Source organism: Berghia stephanieae, chromosome 2, assembly GCF_034508935.2.
Source record: "Berghia stephanieae isolate SIO BIC M18660-M18661 chromosome 2, UCSD_Bste_1.3, whole genome shotgun sequence".
In the NCBI taxonomy this organism is placed as follows: Eukaryota; Metazoa; Mollusca; class Gastropoda; order Nudibranchia; family Aeolidiidae; genus Berghia; species Berghia stephanieae.
The window spans coordinates 29,953,071-29,973,563 of record NC_088361.1 but is presented as its reverse complement, the minus strand read 5'-3'; the positions used below and the strand labels follow the sequence as shown (position 1 = coordinate 29,973,563).

The 20,493-nt window shown below is 36.2% G+C and overlaps 1 protein-coding gene across 1 annotated transcript in view; it reads left to right on the top strand.

The window, feature by feature from the left end:
• The window catches only part of LOC144964678 (helicase POLQ-like), a 39,733-nt gene that overhangs the window by 6,614 nt on the left and 12,626 nt on the right, over positions 1-20,493 (top strand). The window contains exons 3-12 of the mRNA XM_078899187.1: positions 1,365-2,319; positions 3,688-3,866; positions 4,823-5,023; positions 9,101-9,176; positions 10,384-10,481; positions 11,546-11,653; positions 12,352-12,506; positions 15,273-15,512; positions 16,777-16,918; positions 19,859-19,963. Coding sequence (XP_078755313.1) covers positions 1,365-2,319; positions 3,688-3,866; positions 4,823-5,023; positions 9,101-9,176; positions 10,384-10,481; positions 11,546-11,653; positions 12,352-12,506; positions 15,273-15,512; positions 16,777-16,918; positions 19,859-19,963 — 2,259 coding nt within the window. The remainder of the gene's footprint in view (positions 1-1,364; positions 2,320-3,687; positions 3,867-4,822; positions 5,024-9,100; positions 9,177-10,383; positions 10,482-11,545; positions 11,654-12,351; positions 12,507-15,272; positions 15,513-16,776; positions 16,919-19,858; positions 19,964-20,493) is intronic.

Sequence of the window (20,493 nt, the reverse complement as noted above, 5' to 3'; positions counted from 1 at the left end):
AGACAAATGAAGGACAGCAGGTCAACTCTTAAATATCAATATTATGCATGTATCTTCATAGCATCAATACCCTGATTTATTTCATATATAACAGTATCCGCCACCCTGGTTTGGAAATACTCGCCTTGACTGGAAAGATGAATGGAAAAAGAATAAGAGGAAGACAAAGAATAACGTATTTGAAAGGGATAAGAACTTGGACAGATGAAGCTGAGAAAGGTGGCGCTGCTTTAATAGAATTGGCAAGAGATAGATCAGCTTGGCGGAAGATGACCTCCGACGTCTGCTTCAGATATGGAACTACATGAGAACAGTAGTTTGTAGAGATTTCGTATCAACGTAGATTTGATAAGGAGATGCTTATGTTGACATTATTGTAAATATAAGGAAAATAATAGATCTGCAACAAACAAAAAATAAGATATAATCTGTCATTGGTATAGGCAGCAAGGAAAAAATAGACTACCAATGAGAATGCAAGATTATCTGCCAATGACATCTGAACTAGGTAATCTATTTGTTTCAACGGCTCTATGTGTCATTCTTCTAATTGAGCCGGAGGAGTATTTCAACATTGAATTTTAAAAAAAGGAAGATAGCATTAAAGTTTTAGCACAGCTTTGCTTTGCAAAATGTGAAGATGATGCCCTGATAGACTTAGTTACCGAAACTGAGAACAACTTATACAATGATTCCTGGCATACAGAGGCAGATGAATCATTGAATTCATTTCCAGGACTAAAAGCCAGAAATGTGATCTTCCCCTAAATCAGTTCTTGTATAGGGCCATATAATCCCGATTGTTAGTTGTGCCCATCACAATGAAATACAATAATGAGGACAGCTCATATACAAACAGCATTTCTAAAGGCTTGATTATTTCTATGAATGAACAAAACTCATATTGAATAATATTACACAACTCAACAAAAAAAAAGCCACAATACAGCCAGGTATAGAGAAGTCCTTGCAATTTTTTTTCTGAAGTCACAGATCAAGGGAGTGAATCAGGTACCAAATGCATTCACTCAATATCCAACCTGCTCCAGTTTGCAAATTTGTTTGGCTCAATTCAGAAAATTATCGCTACAATTTGTTAAAACTTTCTATTCAAATGTTACTTTCATATTTCATCTCTGTCATGATACCTATATCAATTATTTATTTAAATGAAAAATTAACAAAGTTTTATACAAGTCACTAGACCAACCTCAAAATAATGCCACAAGCTGTTTTTAAATTTTGTTCACCCATTACATGTCCCAGAGTATACAACAATTGACAAGAGTAGAGGGAAAGGGGTGGTAAAGATGCAATTGTTTATTATAGCATTTATTCTAATTAATTTTGTTATATCATTTCAGAAAAAATCTTGTGATGGTTGCAGTGATGATGGTGATGATCCTCTTAACTCAAGTGATTTTCTAATGGCCCAAATTGATGTAGACCTCTTGACAGGAAGTCGACCATGTCCTGGAGGAAGTGGCAACTCTCCCCGACAAAAGAGACTTTGTCATGTTTCAGACAAAAATGTATGCAAGTCAAACAGAGATAATGGTGGTACTAACTCAAGCCATCCATCTCCCATGTTGAATCAAATTCATCCGACAAATAAATTGCATTATTTGAAGGCTGTGACAGACAAGGGAGATTTTAATTTAGATAAAAAGAGCTGTGATTCTTATTCCAAGACAGAGGATTCTTTCAATGCAGACCAGGATTTGTTTGATGATGATGATAGTTGTGGAAATAGTTTTGATGATATTTTCTTTATGAATTGCAACAGCCAATCTGATCTCAAGGCATGTGGAGTTGGTAACTCATTAGTTGAAGTTAGCGAATACAAAGGTGGAGATGGAATGAATGATGCGCCAAGGTTTGGGGAAGGGGAATCAGGAATGTGTCTGAATGAAACTAAAAAACATATCAGTACCGAGCAAGGGTCAGGTAACCATAGTTGTGGGGTAAAAATTCTACAGGAAAGTGGTGGTGATGTGACATTGCGTGGTGAGAAAGATGATCTATTAAGTCATGTAAACACAGCCATCCAATCAAATTTATCAGAAAATATCTTGCAGGTGGAGTCCTTAACTTTGAAAGAGAAGTTAAAGCTACGTCTACAGAAAAATGCTGTCATCTCTCCTCATAATGAGATTTGTTTAGAGTCCAAACTAAAAGAGGAAGCATTGATGAAGGCCCACCTTGACGCGTCACAGATAAGGAAGGAGGGCTGTCCAGCAGACATTGGCCCCTTCTATGGCTTGCCAACCAAAGTCAAGGATTTGTTTGAAAGTGTCAAAGGGATATCTAAATTATATGGTGAGTATTGTGTCTGCAGATTTATGGTCCTTAACTCTCTCGAGTTCATATGCATGGAAAATCGAACAAATTTGTTCTATTTTCAATGAGGGTGAAGTCGAGAGGGTTAAGTAGGACACTGAGCTTTTGACCTGTGCAAAGTGATTCTTTGCAATGAACTCTTTTCTTACAATATCTCACCATCTTCAAGTGTAAGATGAGTACCTAGCAATAACAGTATCATCTTTGTCGAATAAAGATTGTAACAGCATCTTATAGGCTTTATGTCTGGTCCCACATATTTAGTATTGCTGTTGGCTTTAGACTCCATAGGGAGCACTTTTAGCACATTTAGTGGATATTGCGTTAAATAAAAGGTCACATTTTTAGGGTTTATTAAAAATATAAGATAAACATGATATTCATTTAAAGAAAAACTGTAGTAGTTATAACATTTGTCTGTCTTCTGAAACTAGAAAGACGCTGCCAACACATCTAGCAACACATCTTTCTGATGAAGTTCAAAAGTTGATTTGCTTCATTCGAACAATGTTTACACTTTAATTGTGATATAACCAGATTGTGCAAATTTTCCACCAAATATTGTGTACAAAGCATGTGAAAAATTTTGTTTCTTATTTAAAAGTTCTTGTTTTACTCTTTGTTATGTTTAATTCATAAATTTACAACTTAATCGGTGCTGGGTCTAGGCATAGACTTCATAAACTCATAGCCTGACAACGCAAAAAAAAAAAAATACTTTGCAATACAAGACAACAGACAGTCACCAAAGTAGAATGAATTGTGAGTTGTATTCAATAGCACAAAACAGACAGGATCATAAGTTTCCTTGAGCACTTCTACATTTCACCATTTTCTTTTTAGGTTATCATTACCTTGTTTTTGACATATTTTTGGTGAAGCTTCTGGATATGGTTAACGAAGGTTGCAGTCTACAGAATATGACATAACACTTAATTTAAGTGCACTTTTATGATCTGATTGTTTAGAAAGTATTGTTGACATGCTGAATAACTAGGTAGGTGATAGTTATTGCTCTCGCATTGTCTTTACATACATTACCATACTCGACTCGGGTGTGAATAAGTACCTAGGTAGTGGTGGATACTGTAAGAGGAATGAGTGTACAAAAATGGATACTAAACATATGGCATGGAAATTTGGTTCTATATGTCCTGCAAGAAGAATAAATGAATCATCATGAAATGCATTACAAATCTGCATTAAGGTGCATATTTTTTATAATCTCAACAATCACCTATGCGAAAGAGAATTAAATATGAAATTTATATTTGTATTCAACTTGATAAAAAAAAAATTTTACATAAATTTTTAACCTTTTCATTGTATTTTTTTCCTTAAATTCAGACTGGCAAGATGAATGTTTGTGTCTGCCTGCGGTGAGAGAAAGGAAAAACCTCATCTATACTTTACCAACTAGTGGTGGAAAGACTCTAGTGGCAGAGATTCTCATGCTAAGGGAACTGCTGTGTTATCAACGAGATGTCTTGCTCATTTTACCCTTTGTCTCCATTGTGCAAGAAAAAGTTAGTCAGAATATTTAAAAGAAGCTGGATAAATAATAATGATAGTAATAATAATAACAGCAGTTATGATAGTAATAATTAATATTATAATTATGATTAATAACAATAACAGTATCATCTTTGTAATGTAAAATAAAGGGAGTAAAAATGACTCTTATAAAAGATACAAAACAATTTAAATGATGTTTCAGCCTTTGGCCTTCTTCAGGTAAACAAGAAAAGGAAATATGTTATATTACATTGGCATTATAGTTAAAACATTATGAGTAAAAATGTGTGTGTTTATGTATGTGTGTATGTGTGCGTGCAAGGGAAAGAGAGAGAGAGAGACCGTCAGAGAGCGATAATGAGATGAATAATGAGACGAAATGATAACCAAGATCAAAACTATATAAATCAAACATAAGATAGGGAAACAGGGATGGGGGGAAAGAGGTGTTATTAAAAAATACTAGATGGCAATAGTATTATTATCGACCCTCTACCCCCCCCCCCCCCCCTGTTATGAGATTTGAAAAAAAAAAAAAGAAGAAGAAATATTGAGGGGGGCCAGAGAAAAGAGAGAAAGATAGTGGGAGAACGGGAGAGGAAGAATGCGTTTCAAAGTTATTTTTAAAATGAGGGAAAGAGATAAACTAAAAAACAAAACTAGGTTGACCTAAATGGGTAAAAGATTTAGGTAAAAAATATAATCAAAGTAAAGTAAACTTAGATTTAATTAGTGATTGGTTGATGTAATCCTAGACTCAGAAGTTAGATATATTCTTCATTTTCTTCTTCTTTCTCCTCTTCTTTTTCTTTCTTTTCCTCTTTAACACCACAACTGAGTGGACAGATGAGGGGAAGTTGGGGCTTAATCCAAGATGGATCTCTCTTTATTCTTACATCATGATGACGCTACATACCAAAAAAAAAAAGTAAAAAGAAAAAGTGATATTTCATAATTCCCTCTCCAGGTGCGGGGTATGACAGAGTTTGCCACTTCTTTGGAGTTTTTGGTCGAGGAGTATGCTGGCAGCAAAGGTCGTTTCCCTCCAGTCAAAAGGAGAAAGAAGAAGTCATTGTTCATGGCAACAATTGAGAAAGGACACGCCCTGGTTAACAGTCTAATTGAAACAGGGATGATGAATTCTCTAGGGCTAGTTGTTGTTGATGAGGTATGGATGTGCTGTGGTGTAACTGATATTAATAAAGATGATAGTAATAATAATATGAAAAATATTAATGATTTATAACTAGGGTTGGAATAATGACAATAATAGTAATAATAACAATTATTATAAGGAGGGCTATTGGTCAGTACTGACTCCCAGGCGCTAGCACATGCGGGTCAGTACTGACGAACAGACGCCAGTGCCTGGAGGTCAGTACTGACCAATAACCTGGTGTCTATTGGTCAGTATTGAACAACAGGTGCCACCGCCCACAGACAACCTCTCTTCGGTCTGTGCCACTGCCCACCATTGATCAGCACTGACGAACATCGGACCTGTTCGTCAGTGTAAAGACCTCTTCACACTTATTCGTCACTTCCTAAAGTATACCATTAAAAAAAAAAAACAATTAAAATCCCAGGCTCTCAGGCCAACTTATCCGATGGCACACAGTAACACTTGGTCACTTAGATAAGTTTGATTTCTAACGCGTTAGATGCCGTTGGGGCAACGATATGACTCGTTATTTCAAGCCACCATAAGATTCTTTTTTATTTTATGTTGTCCATTCTATTTCTTTGGGTTTTTGTTGTTGTTGTTTTTTTGGGGTTTTTTTTGTTTTTATTGTTTTTTCCCCCGTATATTTTCGTTATAGCTTAATTTAAAGAAAAATAGAGGAAAATGTGTTATATAATATTTCCTGTTACGATTCTTTTATAATACTTTGTCCATTCTATTGATGAGGATTTTTTAAATTGTTTTTTTTTTTTTTTTTTTGTCATGCAAAATAATAATAATAACAATAATAATAATAATAATAATAATAATAATAATAATAATAATAATAATAATGATAATGATAATAAATAACGGAAAGGAGGAGAAACTTGATAACGAATAGATTATTCTATTTTTGGGCAGCGTGGCTCAGCGGTACGGTCTTTGCTTCGTACCCGAAAGGTACAGAGTTCGATCAACCGCCGCCGCTGCCCTGTGTGACCTTGAGCTAGTCACCTCGCCCTAGCTCGACTTGTGGCGCTGAATTGCGGCTGATGCCTCGGTTATTCCAGCCTTCCCTTGGTATAGACCCTAGATACAAATTTTCCATGAATAAAGGGAATTCTATTTTATTTATTTATTATTATTATAAGAAATATACTGAAAATAACTGAACTTGTGAACGCAGTTTTAAAGTACGGCTTCTTAAAATCGTAACACCGACTATAAGACATGGGTGGGAGATAAAAGACATATTAGTGGTGGTGGTAGTAGTAGTAGTAGTAGTAGTAGCAGTAGCAGTAGTGGTAGTAGTAGTGGCAGTTGTAGTGGTAGTAGTAGTAGTAGTTAGTAGTAGAAAGCTGTAGTGAAACTGGAGGGGGCGAGGTGAAAAAGTCACGGCGGAGGTGGGGCGGGGGGGGGGGGGGGGTTGTTGGATGAGCGAAGGTCGAATCTTCGCGAAGGAAATACGAACAGTCGGATGGCGATGTGATAGTAAAGTGGAATATAGATAGAATGCGCTTGGCCAAGGAGTTCACAACATTGCCATCCGGAAGTATAACGGACCAACACACGAACTCTGTGTAACCATGAACTTTTATAGTCTGGTTAATACAGTTTAGTGAGAACAACTCACAGACGCGGATGGCAAAAACAATAACAAAGGCATGAGTGACGTCATCTGCATACTATCTATAGATAGATAGAAAAGAGGGGAGAGAAGGAAAAAAAAGGGGGGGGGGGGGGCGGACCGGTAGAGAGGGGGAATTGAGAGAGAGAGAGAGAGAGAGAGAGAGGGTAGTTGTATGAACAGTAGTAGTAGTAGTAGTAGTACTAGTAGTAGTAGTAGTAGTATTAGTAGTAGTAGTAGTAGTAGTAGTACTAGTAGTAGTAGTAGTAGTAGTAGTAGTGGTGGTGGTAGTAGTAGTAGTAGTGGCGGTGGTGGTAGAAGTAGTAGTAGTAGTAGTAGTAGTAGTAGTAGTAGTAGTAGTAATAGTCGTAGTAGTATTAGTAGCAGCAGCAGTAGCTGTAGTGGCAGCAGTGGTTATGAATATGGGTGACGTTGACATGGAAAAGGCTCAAAGATAGTATTGACTAAGAGGTGGTTGCACAGCGGGATATGAAGTGGAGGTTAGTGGTGGTCAATCCTGGTGTTGAGTCCGCGTGGAGTCAGCGTTCCCAACAACTTGATCAGGTGAGTTTCCCTACGTCGGCGGTGGAAGTGTCCGAATGGCAAAAACTAAACACACACACACACACACACACACGCTGTACATCGCAGTAGTCCGGCAGATTGAAGTGTCTGCACAGTTCGATATGTCGCGCAAGTGCTGCACGAATCTGTCACCCAGCCTCTTTCCGGTCTCACCAACGTAAGCAATCCCACACAGAGAGCACGTAATCGCATAGTAATCGCATAGTTATCTATCTATATTCCACTTTACTATCACTACTACTACTACTACTACTACTACTACTACTACTACTACTACTACTACTACTACTACTACTACTACTACTACTACGACCACTCACTACTACTATCACTACTGCTACTACTATTACTACTACTACTACTACTACTACTACTACTACTACTACTACTACTACTACCACTTATATATGTCTTTTATCTTCCATTATTTTCTGGAAGGTTCTGTTCCCTGACGCTGACCTTTTCTTATCAGTCAGATCACCCCCCTGGGGCACCCTATCCTCTACCCACGCTAACATTTCATTCATACTGCAACCACCATTGAGTACAGACGATACAAGTTATTTTCATTATATTTTATTTGTTTTCCACGTTTATTTGTGTATTGTTGTGCTGATGAAGGGTTTGTACCCGAAACGTCCATTGTCTGTTTTGTTCCCATACGAAGCCTTTCATTTTCACTCTTTCGTTAGTATTTTACGATCACCGGCTTCAGGCAGCCCTTACCGTTTTCTACTTTTCCTGTCTCAGTAAGATTCGAGCAAGCCGAATTTCAAATGACAGGAATGAAGAAAGACGAGACAATGAAAGAGCTTTCACTTTCAGTTCTGGCGCCACGCATCAGTGCAGTGAGCATGCGCGTTGGATGAACCGAAATATAGGGCTTCCAGTTTGGCGTATCAACACCAAATTTGGTCTTTTTCTCAGGATTGGACAATTTCACTTGTTTAATTAATTGATATATTTATTAAACAAATCTCACGTAAACCGACAAAAAAATTTAGTGAAAACAAGGGCTTCCCTGCGACTAGTACTAGTATGGGACAGGAAATGCTGATTTATTTGTCGTAGAGCAAGTTATTTTTAAAAATGGCATTTTTCCATAATTTTGGTACCATCAACGCCCGTGGCCAGGTCAGAACTGACCAATTGGCATCAGTACTAGTAATAGTATTAGTCAGTACTGACCCCCAGACGCCGGTGCCTGTTCATCAGTACTGACCCGCAGGTGCCAGCGCCTGGGGGTCAGTACTGACGAATAGCCATTCCGTTATTATAATAACAATAAAAATAATAATAATAATGATAATGTTTAAAGTATTTTAGATAATAATAATCTATAATCTAATTTAGCAAAGATCACGTGACTGTAAAACAAAGAATGGTAAAAGAATAGCGTATAGGACATGGGAAGATTCTAACAAAATTGGAAACAGTTATAGATCTGTTGAAAGATGTGGTGTGTGTGTGTGTGGATATGATTGGCAGTTTTGAAATACCAGAAAGAAAAGTTTTAAAATATTTTCATTGACAGATAACAAAAAAAGTGCATCACACATTCCTAATTTTGATGACAACAGTATAAATATTCTAATCACGATATAAATGATACATGATTTAGACTAGTATTCGATCATGCAGTCTATAGTATGTGAGTATTGTCAATCCAATTATTTTGTAATCAGATATTCCTTGTAACTATAACAATGATGATGATAGTAATAATAATACAACTAGAACATCATTATCATTATGATAATTATCATTCAAATGATTACAACAGCAATAATAACAATGACAACAAAATCAATAATAAACCTTTTTTCCTTCTTCCCACCCCCTCTCTCACCTTTTTGTTCACATACCAGCTACACATGTTAGGAGAGGGAGGTTCCAGAGGGGCCACCTTGGAATGTTGTCTCATGAAGATTCTCCATGCTAAAGGTCATCTCTTTATACATGTATTCCATATTTGAAGCGGTACACAGGGTCAAAACTTTACGAAAACGGCCTTGTTGCAGCCTCATATGCTATGCACATTAGTAGTAATTATTTTATTATTATTGTCATCAATAAATTTTATTTCAATTCATACTCTCTCTCTCTCTCTCTCTCTCTCTCTCTCTCTCTCTCTCTCTCTCTCTCTCTCTCTCTCTCTCTCTCTCTCTCTCTCTCTCTCTCTCTCTCTCTCTCTCTCTCTCTCTCTCTCTCTCTCTCTCTCTCTCTCTTTTTCCCCCTCCTCCACGCTCTCCTCATCCTCATCACCATCTCCCTCTTCCGCTCTTCCTCCTCCTCTTCTTCTTCTTCTTCTTCTTTTTCTTTTTCTTCTTCTTCTTCTTCTTCTTCTTCTTCTTCTTCTTCTTCTTCTTCTTCTTCTTCTTCTTCTTTCTTCTTTTTCTTCTTCTTCTTCTTCTTCTTTCTTCTTCTTCTTTCTTCTTCTTTCTTCTTCTTCTTCTTCTTCTTCTTCTTCTTCTTCTTCTTCTCTCTTCTTCTTCTTCTTCTTCTTCTTCTTCTTCTTCTTCTTCTTCTTCTTCTTCTTCTTCTTCTTCTTCTTCTTCTTCTTCTCTTCTTTTCTTCTTCTTCTTCTTTTCTTTCTTCTTCTTCTTCTTTCTTCTTCTTCTTCTTCTTCTTCTTCTTCTTCTTCTTCTTCTTCTCTTCTTTCTTCTTCTTCTTCTTCTTCTTCTCTTCTTCTTCTTCTTCTCTCTTCTCTCTTCTCTTCACTTTGAATGCTACTACAACAACTACTACTACTACTACTCTACTACTACTACTACTACTACTACTACTACTACTACTACTGCCAGCACTACTACCTCTATGTAATGTCCTATATCCATTGGTAGCTCAATTGGTTGAGGACTCGCTTCACACGAAAAGGGACCAAGATTGATCTCAGGTGCAGTCGGAATTTTTCCGACTCCTCCCCCCCCCCCCCACACCCCTGTCCATCCAGCAGTAAATGAGTAGTAGCTGGGTCTGATAGATCTGGCAGAAAGTACTTTGCGATAGACTAGCATCCTATCCAAAGCAATTGCTATTGTCCGTTTCATAGAAGCCAAGATAAACTCCGGTTCCATGGGTTTTTTACGGCTCTGAAAGACTATTTTTTAAATCCTCAATCCATTTAGTATTTTTATTATCTTATCCACAGTGGGGGTCCAGATAATCGGGATGAGTGCCACTTTGAACAACTTGCCAGATATCCAAAGTTTCCTACAGGCTGAAGTCTACACCAACAATTTCAGACCTGTAAGATTCAGTATCATATATTTGACACTTAAAATTGGAGAGGACGGCTATTAGGGATTGGGAAGTGAATGTGGTAGTTGAAGTGAACAAGGCATTGCAATTCTGGTATTAAACTTTTGTCAATATTATTAAAGATACTGGATTGGCAATGACCTGAAAGTTGTATTGTTCAGTGATGATAATCTTCCTCGGAATTCCTAGATTTTGGGAATTTCTCAGAAATCTTCCACTGAATTTGCCGTGCCAAATATTGTCCTCAAAACCACAAAACCGCCATTATGTCTTATGTCATATTTTGACACCCGTACTCAGTCTCGTGAAATTTGATGACGGCCCTGTTGTTATAACTTCGGGTCAGACAGAATGGTGTCAGATGTCACAATTGACACAGAAGACTAGTGATGTTCTTTGATTAGTTGATGGTTGTGAAGGGGAAGGGGAGGGACAAATGGGTCTAGTTTTTTCTCTGTTGTAGGTGCCCTTTTATTCTCTCTCTCTCTCTCTCTCTCTCTCTCTCTTTCTCTCTCTCTCTCTCTCTCTCTCTCTCTCTCTCTCTCTCTCTCTCTCTCTCTCTCTCTCTCTCTCTCTCTCTCTCTCTCTCTCTCTCTCTCTCTCTCTCTCTCTCTTTATAAGCTGCAAAACCACTAGGTTTCGATAACAAAGATATTGTAGCCTGCTTTATAAAGTAAAAATCAAAACAAAACAATTTTTATGATGTTAAAAACTCTTTCAGCGCCATTTTGATTGTTATCCATAAACCTCTGTATATTTATAAAAACTTGTTCTTGCATCTCTTGGATGAAATGAAACTGTTTTGTTTTGTTTATTGAAAGAACAAAAATTACTCAATTTTTCTACTTATCAGTGGACGTTGTTGCAGTAGTAGATTTTGTAAAAAGTGTATGCTGACAAGACAGTATAAGAAATTAAATAAGAGTACCTTGTGATAATACATTGACATATTCATGAAGCCTGAAGTCCATCAAACTCAAGATGGTTAAGTCATCTGTGGAAAATGCTTGCCAGAACAAGTGGTTAATATATTGCTTTTTTTTTTATTCCAGGTTTTGCTCGAAGAGTATGTGAAGGTGGAGGATAACATGTTCAGTGTCCGTCCCAAGGCCTTGTGTCCAGATGAACAACTGGAGCACTCTCGAGTGACTTTATTTCCTGTAGGTTGCCAGGTCTTTTATTTATTTATTTTTGTAAGTTCAGTGCTTACATATTGAGCTAAAATGAATGAAGCAGATTTTTAAAAAAGAGAACAGAAGAACAAAATATAGGAACATTTTAGACTCAAACCTTTAACAGTATGTATTATATCATCACTGGCTGAAGAGATATCTCTTATTACACAAGAATAATTTTATTATTAGTAGTAGAGATTGAAAAAGTATTCCCCCCAAAAATAAAAATAAAATTTTGAACCAATATGTTCCCGGTTATTTATTTTGTTCCCCCTCGCTTTAAATATTTAATTATTATTACAAGGTTGATGGTGGATTATTGTCCAAAACCTAATATTTTCAATATTTTTGAATAGGGTTTTTAATAATTCAAGGTCATGAGTGAATATATGAGAATCTTCAATGGAATCCAATACAGTTACATTTTAATTCATAGCTGAACCACTAGGTCATAAACTGTCATGAATTTAGATGAATTAACAGATTTAATATTTAAATCAAGTCTGAAAAAGCATGTTTTTAAAAATTAAGAAAATCTCTACTATAGTAGCTCATTATTATTATTATTTGTAGTAGTAGTAGTAGTAGTAGTAGTAGTAGTAGTATTGTATAAACTAAGAGATTTGTGAAGACTCACATATCTTGATTTATGTTTATCTAACTGCTCCTTCCTGTGGTGTCAGTATTCCAGTGAAGTATTGAAGCGTGATCCCGACCACCTGCTAGGCCTGGTCTTAGAGGTCATACCAGACAACTCTTGTCTTGTTTTCTGTCCCACCAAGAAAAACTGTGAGAATGTGGCCAAGATGCTTAGTGAACTCATGTGTCAGCACCGTAGGTATGTATCGTTGCACACACAAATAAAAACACATATTGTGTATATCTTGCATGTGAACTTGTGAATGTTCATATGCATGTGTTAGCGTGAACTAAGCTTTTAAGTTTGAATTGTTGGGTTCTTTTTTCCTTTCTTTTTTGTTTTTTTTTCTTTTTAGATATAATTTATTTCTTTTTATAACAAAAATTTCTTTTATTCATTATTTTGTTGTCAAGAGTTCACAATGAAGTGACACATTATTATTAGAATAAAAGGACAAACATTCTTAATTTATATTGATGTAACGATGCCAGATTTAAATAATTTTTTATAACACCTAATCCTTACCTGCTCACTTTTTTAAAAAAAATTATAGGAGTAAGAGAACAACAGAGATGCCAACCTAGCCTTTTGAAAACCCATATTTTCAAGACCAAAAACCTGTATTTTTGGACAAAAACCTGTATTCACTGTGCCGTGCAGAAATCGATATCAACACGACAATAGCAAGGCAAATTATCTCAAGAAATGACAGAAAGACACAAAGAAAATAAGTAAAATGTACATACCAAAATATTTACAGTTATTTACAGAAGATGAGGAAAAGTTTACTCCAATCCTTGCAAGGCTCGGACAGTGGAGCCTTTCAGGAACTTCAGCTGGCCTGCTGTGAACTTTTCTTGTGGACCGCCCTTGTGCTTCACAACCATAAGAGCTTCAAGGGTTTTTGCTCCTAGATTGGGCCGAAAGTCTGTCTTATTTTTCCTAAGGCAGGAGAAAATTCCCTCACAGTGAGCTGAACTGTGTGGAATGGTCAACAGTCCCAAAATCGCCTTGCAGGCAGCTGCACATTCTGGGTCTTTGGAAGCGCTGGCACAGGTTACATCCATCCTCTCCATCTGTTGAATTGACTTAGTTTGCAGAAGACAATACTGCTCTATTACCACATCTATACTACAACCCTGCAAAAGGACTGGGAACCTATCCACCAGTTTTCCAAACTCCTGCAGGTTGTCTGGAATTATACAATTGAGCTGCTGCAGCAACATATCACTCATTGGAAGATTGTCCAATAAATAGGTCACACATTTTGTATAGTAGTTAACAACGGCCTTATAGAATTCTTCAATCCGACTATCCGTTAATCCATTTATTGCCTTGGCATTTACGTAGTCTGAAGCAGCACTACTGATGATCATTTCAGATTTATTTTTAACATTGTAGCTGGACTTGAAGTCAACATCAGTGACTCCTTTAAAGGCCATTGCACTGTGTTTTACTAATTTGACCATAATGTCTCTGATGAGCCTTGGCGTACAGCTCATGAATCTTCGGCTCCTCTGCCTGAAATGCTGTCAGGAACGGCTGAAAAATGGTGGCCTCGTAGATGGCCTTTGCTTTGCTCTTTGCATACAAAGATTTCGTTTTCAACTCCTCCTTTCTTTTTTGAAAAAATTATACAAGGCATCCCAATTTTCAAGAAGTCTATCAAGGCATCTCCCAACACTTAGCCAACGGGTGGAAACATGTTTCAATATTCTTTTCTGCTCCAGTCCCAACAATGATTGAAAATCTGAAAGACCCACTGTCAAATATGGCAGCATGAAATTGTAATCAAAACAAAATTGCGTAAAGATCGAATCGGACTTCGTTAACTTGTACTCGAAAAAGGGCAGTAAATTACTAATAGTTATATAGCAGTAGGCTTGGCAAGATTCGCAAAATTCAGTATCGATACTGAAAGCTCTTCTGCATGAAAACACTTTACGTGTTGTGATCGTAATTTCGTGGATTTTTCACTTCAACCAAATCCCGTATTTTTCATGATAAAACCGTATTTCGGAGGAAAAACCGTACAGAATACGGGAAACCCGTACAGGTTGGCATCTCTGGAACAATACCTTCAATTCATTGAATGTTTTGATATTGGAAAATCTGGTGGTATAGCTAACATTTAGGATTATCAAGCGATTGTCAATCCTGTTCAAGGTGAAATAAGGATTTATAATTGCTATATATCTGCTCTGAAAAATATCAATTCTTAAAATTATAAGTAGACAGATTTGCTTGCGTCATTTGCATGAGCTGAAACCACACATGTATCAAGTTTTTATTATCAGCAATCAATCTATTATACTCACAGTAGTAATTGTAGTAGTAAGCTTCGCAGTCCGAATCATGCTTGCTGAGAATTGTGTGATTCAGTCATGGTCGATAAGTATAGCTGCTCTCTCCATCCATGTTGTTAATTGTTTCCATTGGTCACGGTCCTGGGCCAGAGTTTTGAGGCTGTCAAGATCTTGTTGTGACTTTAGGATGGAGGGCACTGCAATATTTCTTAGTTCTTCAGGGATTAATTCGGCCTCATCTGAATCCAGAAATTTCTGATTTCTAGAGAGGTCCTGGTTCAGGGTAGCTACTATTGATGTTGGTGGTCTCCCTACATATTTGTTGCCATGAAGGAAATATTCTGTCATTGCAGTTTGGGCTGGGATGTTATCTTCTCAACGTAAGATGTGACCAAATAGCCTCCATCGCTGTTCTTTTGCTATTGTACTCAGGTGTTGGACCCTGGTTTTTTCATAGAGATCAGTATTTGTAATTGTCTCTGGCCAATAGATTCCGATTATTATACTGATATGATATTTAAAATGTGACTATAATACATTTTTTTTAAAAATCAGATTGTTGTCAGATATAAGTGAAATCGAACTTAACCTGTAAAGGATTAATCATGACTATTATCTTGATTTGGTTTGTTTTTCTCCTCATATTGGGCATGGTTAGACATTTGACCAAGGTAAACAAAGAGGCAAGACGGACATTACTGCAGGAGCTATATCAAGCTGGGGATCGCCAATTATGTCCGACCCTGTCCTACACAGTCCACTTTGGCATTGCCTATCACCACAGTGGTCTGACAATGGATGAGCGGCGTCTGATAGAAGAGGCTTACTCACAGGGCACTCTGTGTCTCCTCACCTGTACCTCCACTCTAGCCGCTGGGGTCAATCTCCCAGCTAAAAGGTCAGTACATCTTTTGAACAAGAGTTATACTACTCTATCCAATAGAACTTCCACGAAGACAGATTTTATTGTTAGATACGGATTATTTGGGGATGAAATGGAATTGATTCGACTCGAAACTTTTAAAACCAAAATTTTTGTCAGAGGAAAACAGGTGAAAATATTCTTTTATTGAGAAATCAATGTTTGTCCAAATTTAAGTAAATTACATCAATTCTAAAACAGTTTAGTGTAATGATTCATGAAAGATAATAAGAAAATTACATTATGATTATTTTTTTTTCATGAAATTCAGTTGTTGTTTTGTTTTGTTTTTTGTTGTTATTTTTTGTTGTTTTTTATTAATTTCTTTTGGGGGGGGGGGGGGGGGGGGGGGGGGGGGGGGAAGGGTTGGTTTTTATTATTTGAATTTACACACGTTTTGTCTATTGCCTGTGGTAGGTCTGCCTGCTCGGCAATATCCTAAAATCTCTATATGAAAATATCTTTGTGAATTTTGGTTATTTTTCACCTCCTTTTGTAGGCTGAAGAGGGTAATTTTGGTTGTTTCTTCTACCCCTCCCCCTCCCTTTCTATCTACTTCTTATAATCCTTTCTAAGTTGCTTTCTGTTCTTTTCCTTAAAAAGCTCTTTTGTTTTGTCGTTGCCCAGGTTGCTATCTCTCACGAAAGAAAAGAGGGAACAGTCAAAAGTTTTTCTATTTTTGTGGGGCAGATTTTTAAAAAAATATTAAACACCTATTTTTCTACATGTGTTATAATTATTAACAGTTATTAGTGCAGCGCCATTGTTAAAATTCTTGAAAACAAATCATAATATATAACTCAGATTTATTGCTCAGGTCTTCATTTCATAGACTGGAGGCGCTGATTTGACACACTGCTGATGTTAGGACTTGAGCTAGTCATCCCTTGGGAACGCAGGTGTAGCTGTTTTTACAGGGACTTAAAAGTGCTTCTAAAGAAAATTTTCCGTCTTAAAACAGAGCAAATTTTCCTAAAAAATACTAATTTTAGTTTCTCTTTTAAATTCTCCCGAAGAGTGCAGACCTTTCACCCGCATGATCAAATAAGGATTTTATGAGATAGTTGAGACTGATTTTAAGATTTAGTAGTCGAATGGTTTTTAACTCCTGGAGTTGGCTCTTTAAATTGTAAGCAAATTGCAAGTCATTTCTTAGATATTATTGAGGAATGAGAAAAAAAAAATAATTTACTGAGATGAGTACACTGTGTTTGTTTATGCATTGGTTTTCTTTCTCTAGGGTCATCTTAAGAAGTCCGTTTGTGGGCCAGGAGTTCATCAAGTACAGTCAGTACAAGCAGATGACAGGCCGGGCAGGGAGGGCTGGGTTGAATGCATCAGGGGAGAGTATTCTCATTGCCAAGAAACAGGACAAAACGTTGGTAAGGCAACTAAACTTATAGGGTGCAAGAATGATCCACAGTTGAGGTGCTTAAGCTAAAAAAGTACAAAAATGAATATATTGAATTTTGGCACAATAGAGAACTATTTTGATCTGTAGATATGCAAACATATGCAAAAATGTGCATATGTCAAAAAAGTTTCTCAGCTTTTTTAATGACCTATAGGTCTTCCCTCTCAATTATCACAATATGCATGGATTCCAAAATGAAAATGAATGACGATGATAGTCACCGGTTATTTTCTCCCATATTTTCTGTATTGCCTCCTTTTTCTTCTTGTAAACATCTGTGCAGTTGTGTTGGATAACACTGCTATGATCCAAAGGATTTGAAGCAGGGCTAATGAGTGGGGTTTTTTTTTGTAATTTTTAGTTCATAAATTGATTTTAAGAAAATCTTGAGCACTCTGCTTTTGGCACTTTTATTTTTTTTACCCAATATATTCCTTTAATTATCTATCATGTTTCTTTTGCTGGCTCTAAATTGAACTAAAGGTGTGGTAAACACTGTTCTCATCTCATCTCATCTCATGTAGTTCCATATCTGAAGCAGACGTCGGAGGTCATCTTCCGCCAAGCTGATCTATCTCTTGCCAATTCTATTAAAGCAGCGCCACCTTTCTCAGCTTCATCTGTCCAAGTTCTTATCCCTTTCAAATACGTTATTCTTTGTCTTCCTCTTATTCTTTTTCCATTCATCTTTCCAGTCAAGGCGAGTATTTCCAAACCAGGGTGGCGGATAATGTGTCCTAAAAATTCCATTTGGCGTTTGATGATTTTTGTTATCAGTGTTCTACTCCTCTAAATTAGGTACCACAAGAGATAATTTATAAATATTTAAAATGCGTTTTTCTTACTCTATTCATAAAGTATTCTGATTGTCATGGAAAACACTTTAAATTTTGAAAATCCATACATAAATAAGAAAATGAGACCAAATTCATTTTTCAAGAACTCATCCAGGTCCAATTTTTTTCAGATATTTTTTACAAACGGTCTTTGCAAAATAAAGAAGTGAACATCAGGAATCATGCAATTTTGCACATTTGCAGAAAAATAGCTTAAATTACAAGTAAAATTGCATTAAAGATTGAATATCTCGCGAAATAATGCAGGTAGAAGAAAAATATCTCATGATACAAGAAACTCGACCCTCTGAATTCAAAAATCATCTGAACTTTTTGTTAGAGTCAATATTTCCTTCTCAAAATTCAACATGAAATTCATGAATGATAAGCACAATGTGCGAACTAGCCACATAAGATAATAAATCAACCGCTAAAGAAACTCATATCATCCTAAGACATCATGTTTTTTCTTCTTCAACACCTGTTTTCACTTCCATGCTACTTTATGGACATGTCTGGGAATTATTTTGCATGGTTTTGCCTTGGCCCTCTCTGGGATCCTTAACCGGGAAGGTGCAGTAAAATGTGTTATTCCTTTTATGGAGGATGAGTTTTCCACTGTAAAGAATGTCTTTATATGTTATTAGGGGTATCAATATTTCCATTGGCATTAGAGTGCTTCCCTCTTATATGGGATCATGCTCTTGTGCCCAGCAGGTATATCTTTTGTGGCCTCAATCTCCTACCACCCCAAAGTCATTTAGCGCCTTATGGTCTATGTCACGTGATTGTATCCTGATTTTTGTGTTACTGAATGGACAGTAAAATTGTTTGCTACTCTTTAGATAGGATGCTAGTCTGAAATAAAGTACTTTCCACCACACCCTTGAGGCCTAGCTACCCAATTAGTTTTTATTAACTCCCTATGTTTGAGAGGCAAGTTTTGTACAAACTGAGGTATTGCAAATCTCACCAAAACCAAAAATGAAAAAATGAACATTCATCTCTTTACTTTTCTCATCTTAAATTTACATCTCTTCCCAATTGAAAAAAAAATCAATATAATAAAACAAAAAAAAAAACAAAAAATACTTGTCGCCCTATTATCCATTTCTATCCAGTTTTATTGCCGTAGGAGTTTATTTAGGCTGTTCCAACTTTAAAAATACCCACTTACCAACCAGAGTTATTAATTGAAATAACAATATATAGATAACAATTTATATCGTGTTTAATCTTGTTTTAAACTATCTAAAACAAAAATTATGATGGTACTTTAATAAAATATTCATGTGGTTTTTGTGAACTTTATTCTGTTTTGTCACTAATTTGAGATTTCATGCTCATGGCAATTTGTGTGCTGTTACAAACTAAAACGAGGTGTAAAAAATCTGAAAGCACTCAAAGCTGAAAACAAGGATTTGGTGGGCTTCTTTAAAATGGGATACATCGGCCATCAAACAACCCTCATTAAAACAAAGTGGTACAAATAGAGATAAGATTTTTGCCTTTCAGACAGACTTGATTTAGATTTGTTATCAATAATATGTCATGTTTTCTCGCTGCTTTAAAGTTTTAAATCAGCATTTTTCTACCTTTAATGCCCATTTTTTATTGTTAAAGTGGTATAGGAATAAAGCTTAAATCTTCCTCTTTAAGATGATACAAAATTTAGTTCTGTACATCTTTTGATGGCTGACTTATTGATGGTTGAATGACCCGGTTTAGAAATAGTCATTTTCTCAGTCTTCATCTGTCACAATAATGACGTCTTTTTTGGTATCTATCTAAAGAAACATCATTCATAGTCATCAAAAATAATATTCCAGTTAAATTTGTGCTTATCCATGTAAAACACTATGCTATAAATGAAAAAAAATGTAGAAATTTTGATTAAACAGCAGATGTTTAGCTTATAAGTCAAGACATGCAGCCATATTGGGGCTAGTCCAATTTCTAAACGGAGACAACACTGCTTTTCATTATGATCATCATCATCACCACCATCGTAATCTTCATTATCATCACCAAAATCAATCAGGTATCCTCAAATAAATGTACCAACCTTTTAGGTAAAAGAGCTACTGTCAGGCCCCAAAGATTTCTGCCATAGTAGTCTTCTGTATGAAGGAGGACAGGGTATCCAGAGTCTTCTTCTGTCTTCGATTGGACTCAGGGTAAGACTGGGATTTCCTGTTTATATTGGTTAAATCCGTTTATATTTTTTTATTTTTCTTGATAGATTCAGATTTTTTACAAAAATTTTAGAGGACAAACGGGTCTTAAACTTTATGACTATTCTTTAACCTTTTTTTAAAAAAATAGATTTTTAACCAAAATTTTAGAGGGTCCTTACGTTATGAATTGATCCAGATATCCTATTTTACTCCCCGCCTCCCCTCTTTTGACTTACTTAATTGCACACCTTTTATAAATATCTATTGTTCTATTTTGATTTGTACTTCCTTACAAAATAGCACACTATTTCCTCCCATCAATGTTTTTGTTTATTCATCTTAACAACACCACTACCACATTATCTCATTTGTCTGTAGTGTTTCATTCATCCTGTTTTGTTGATAAAGGAGAAACCCGAAATGTCCATTTTATCTGTTTTCGTTTATTAAATTGAAGCTTACATTCAATTTCACATTGTTTTTACTATCATGTGGTAAATTCAAATTACAAAATTAGAATATTAACAACC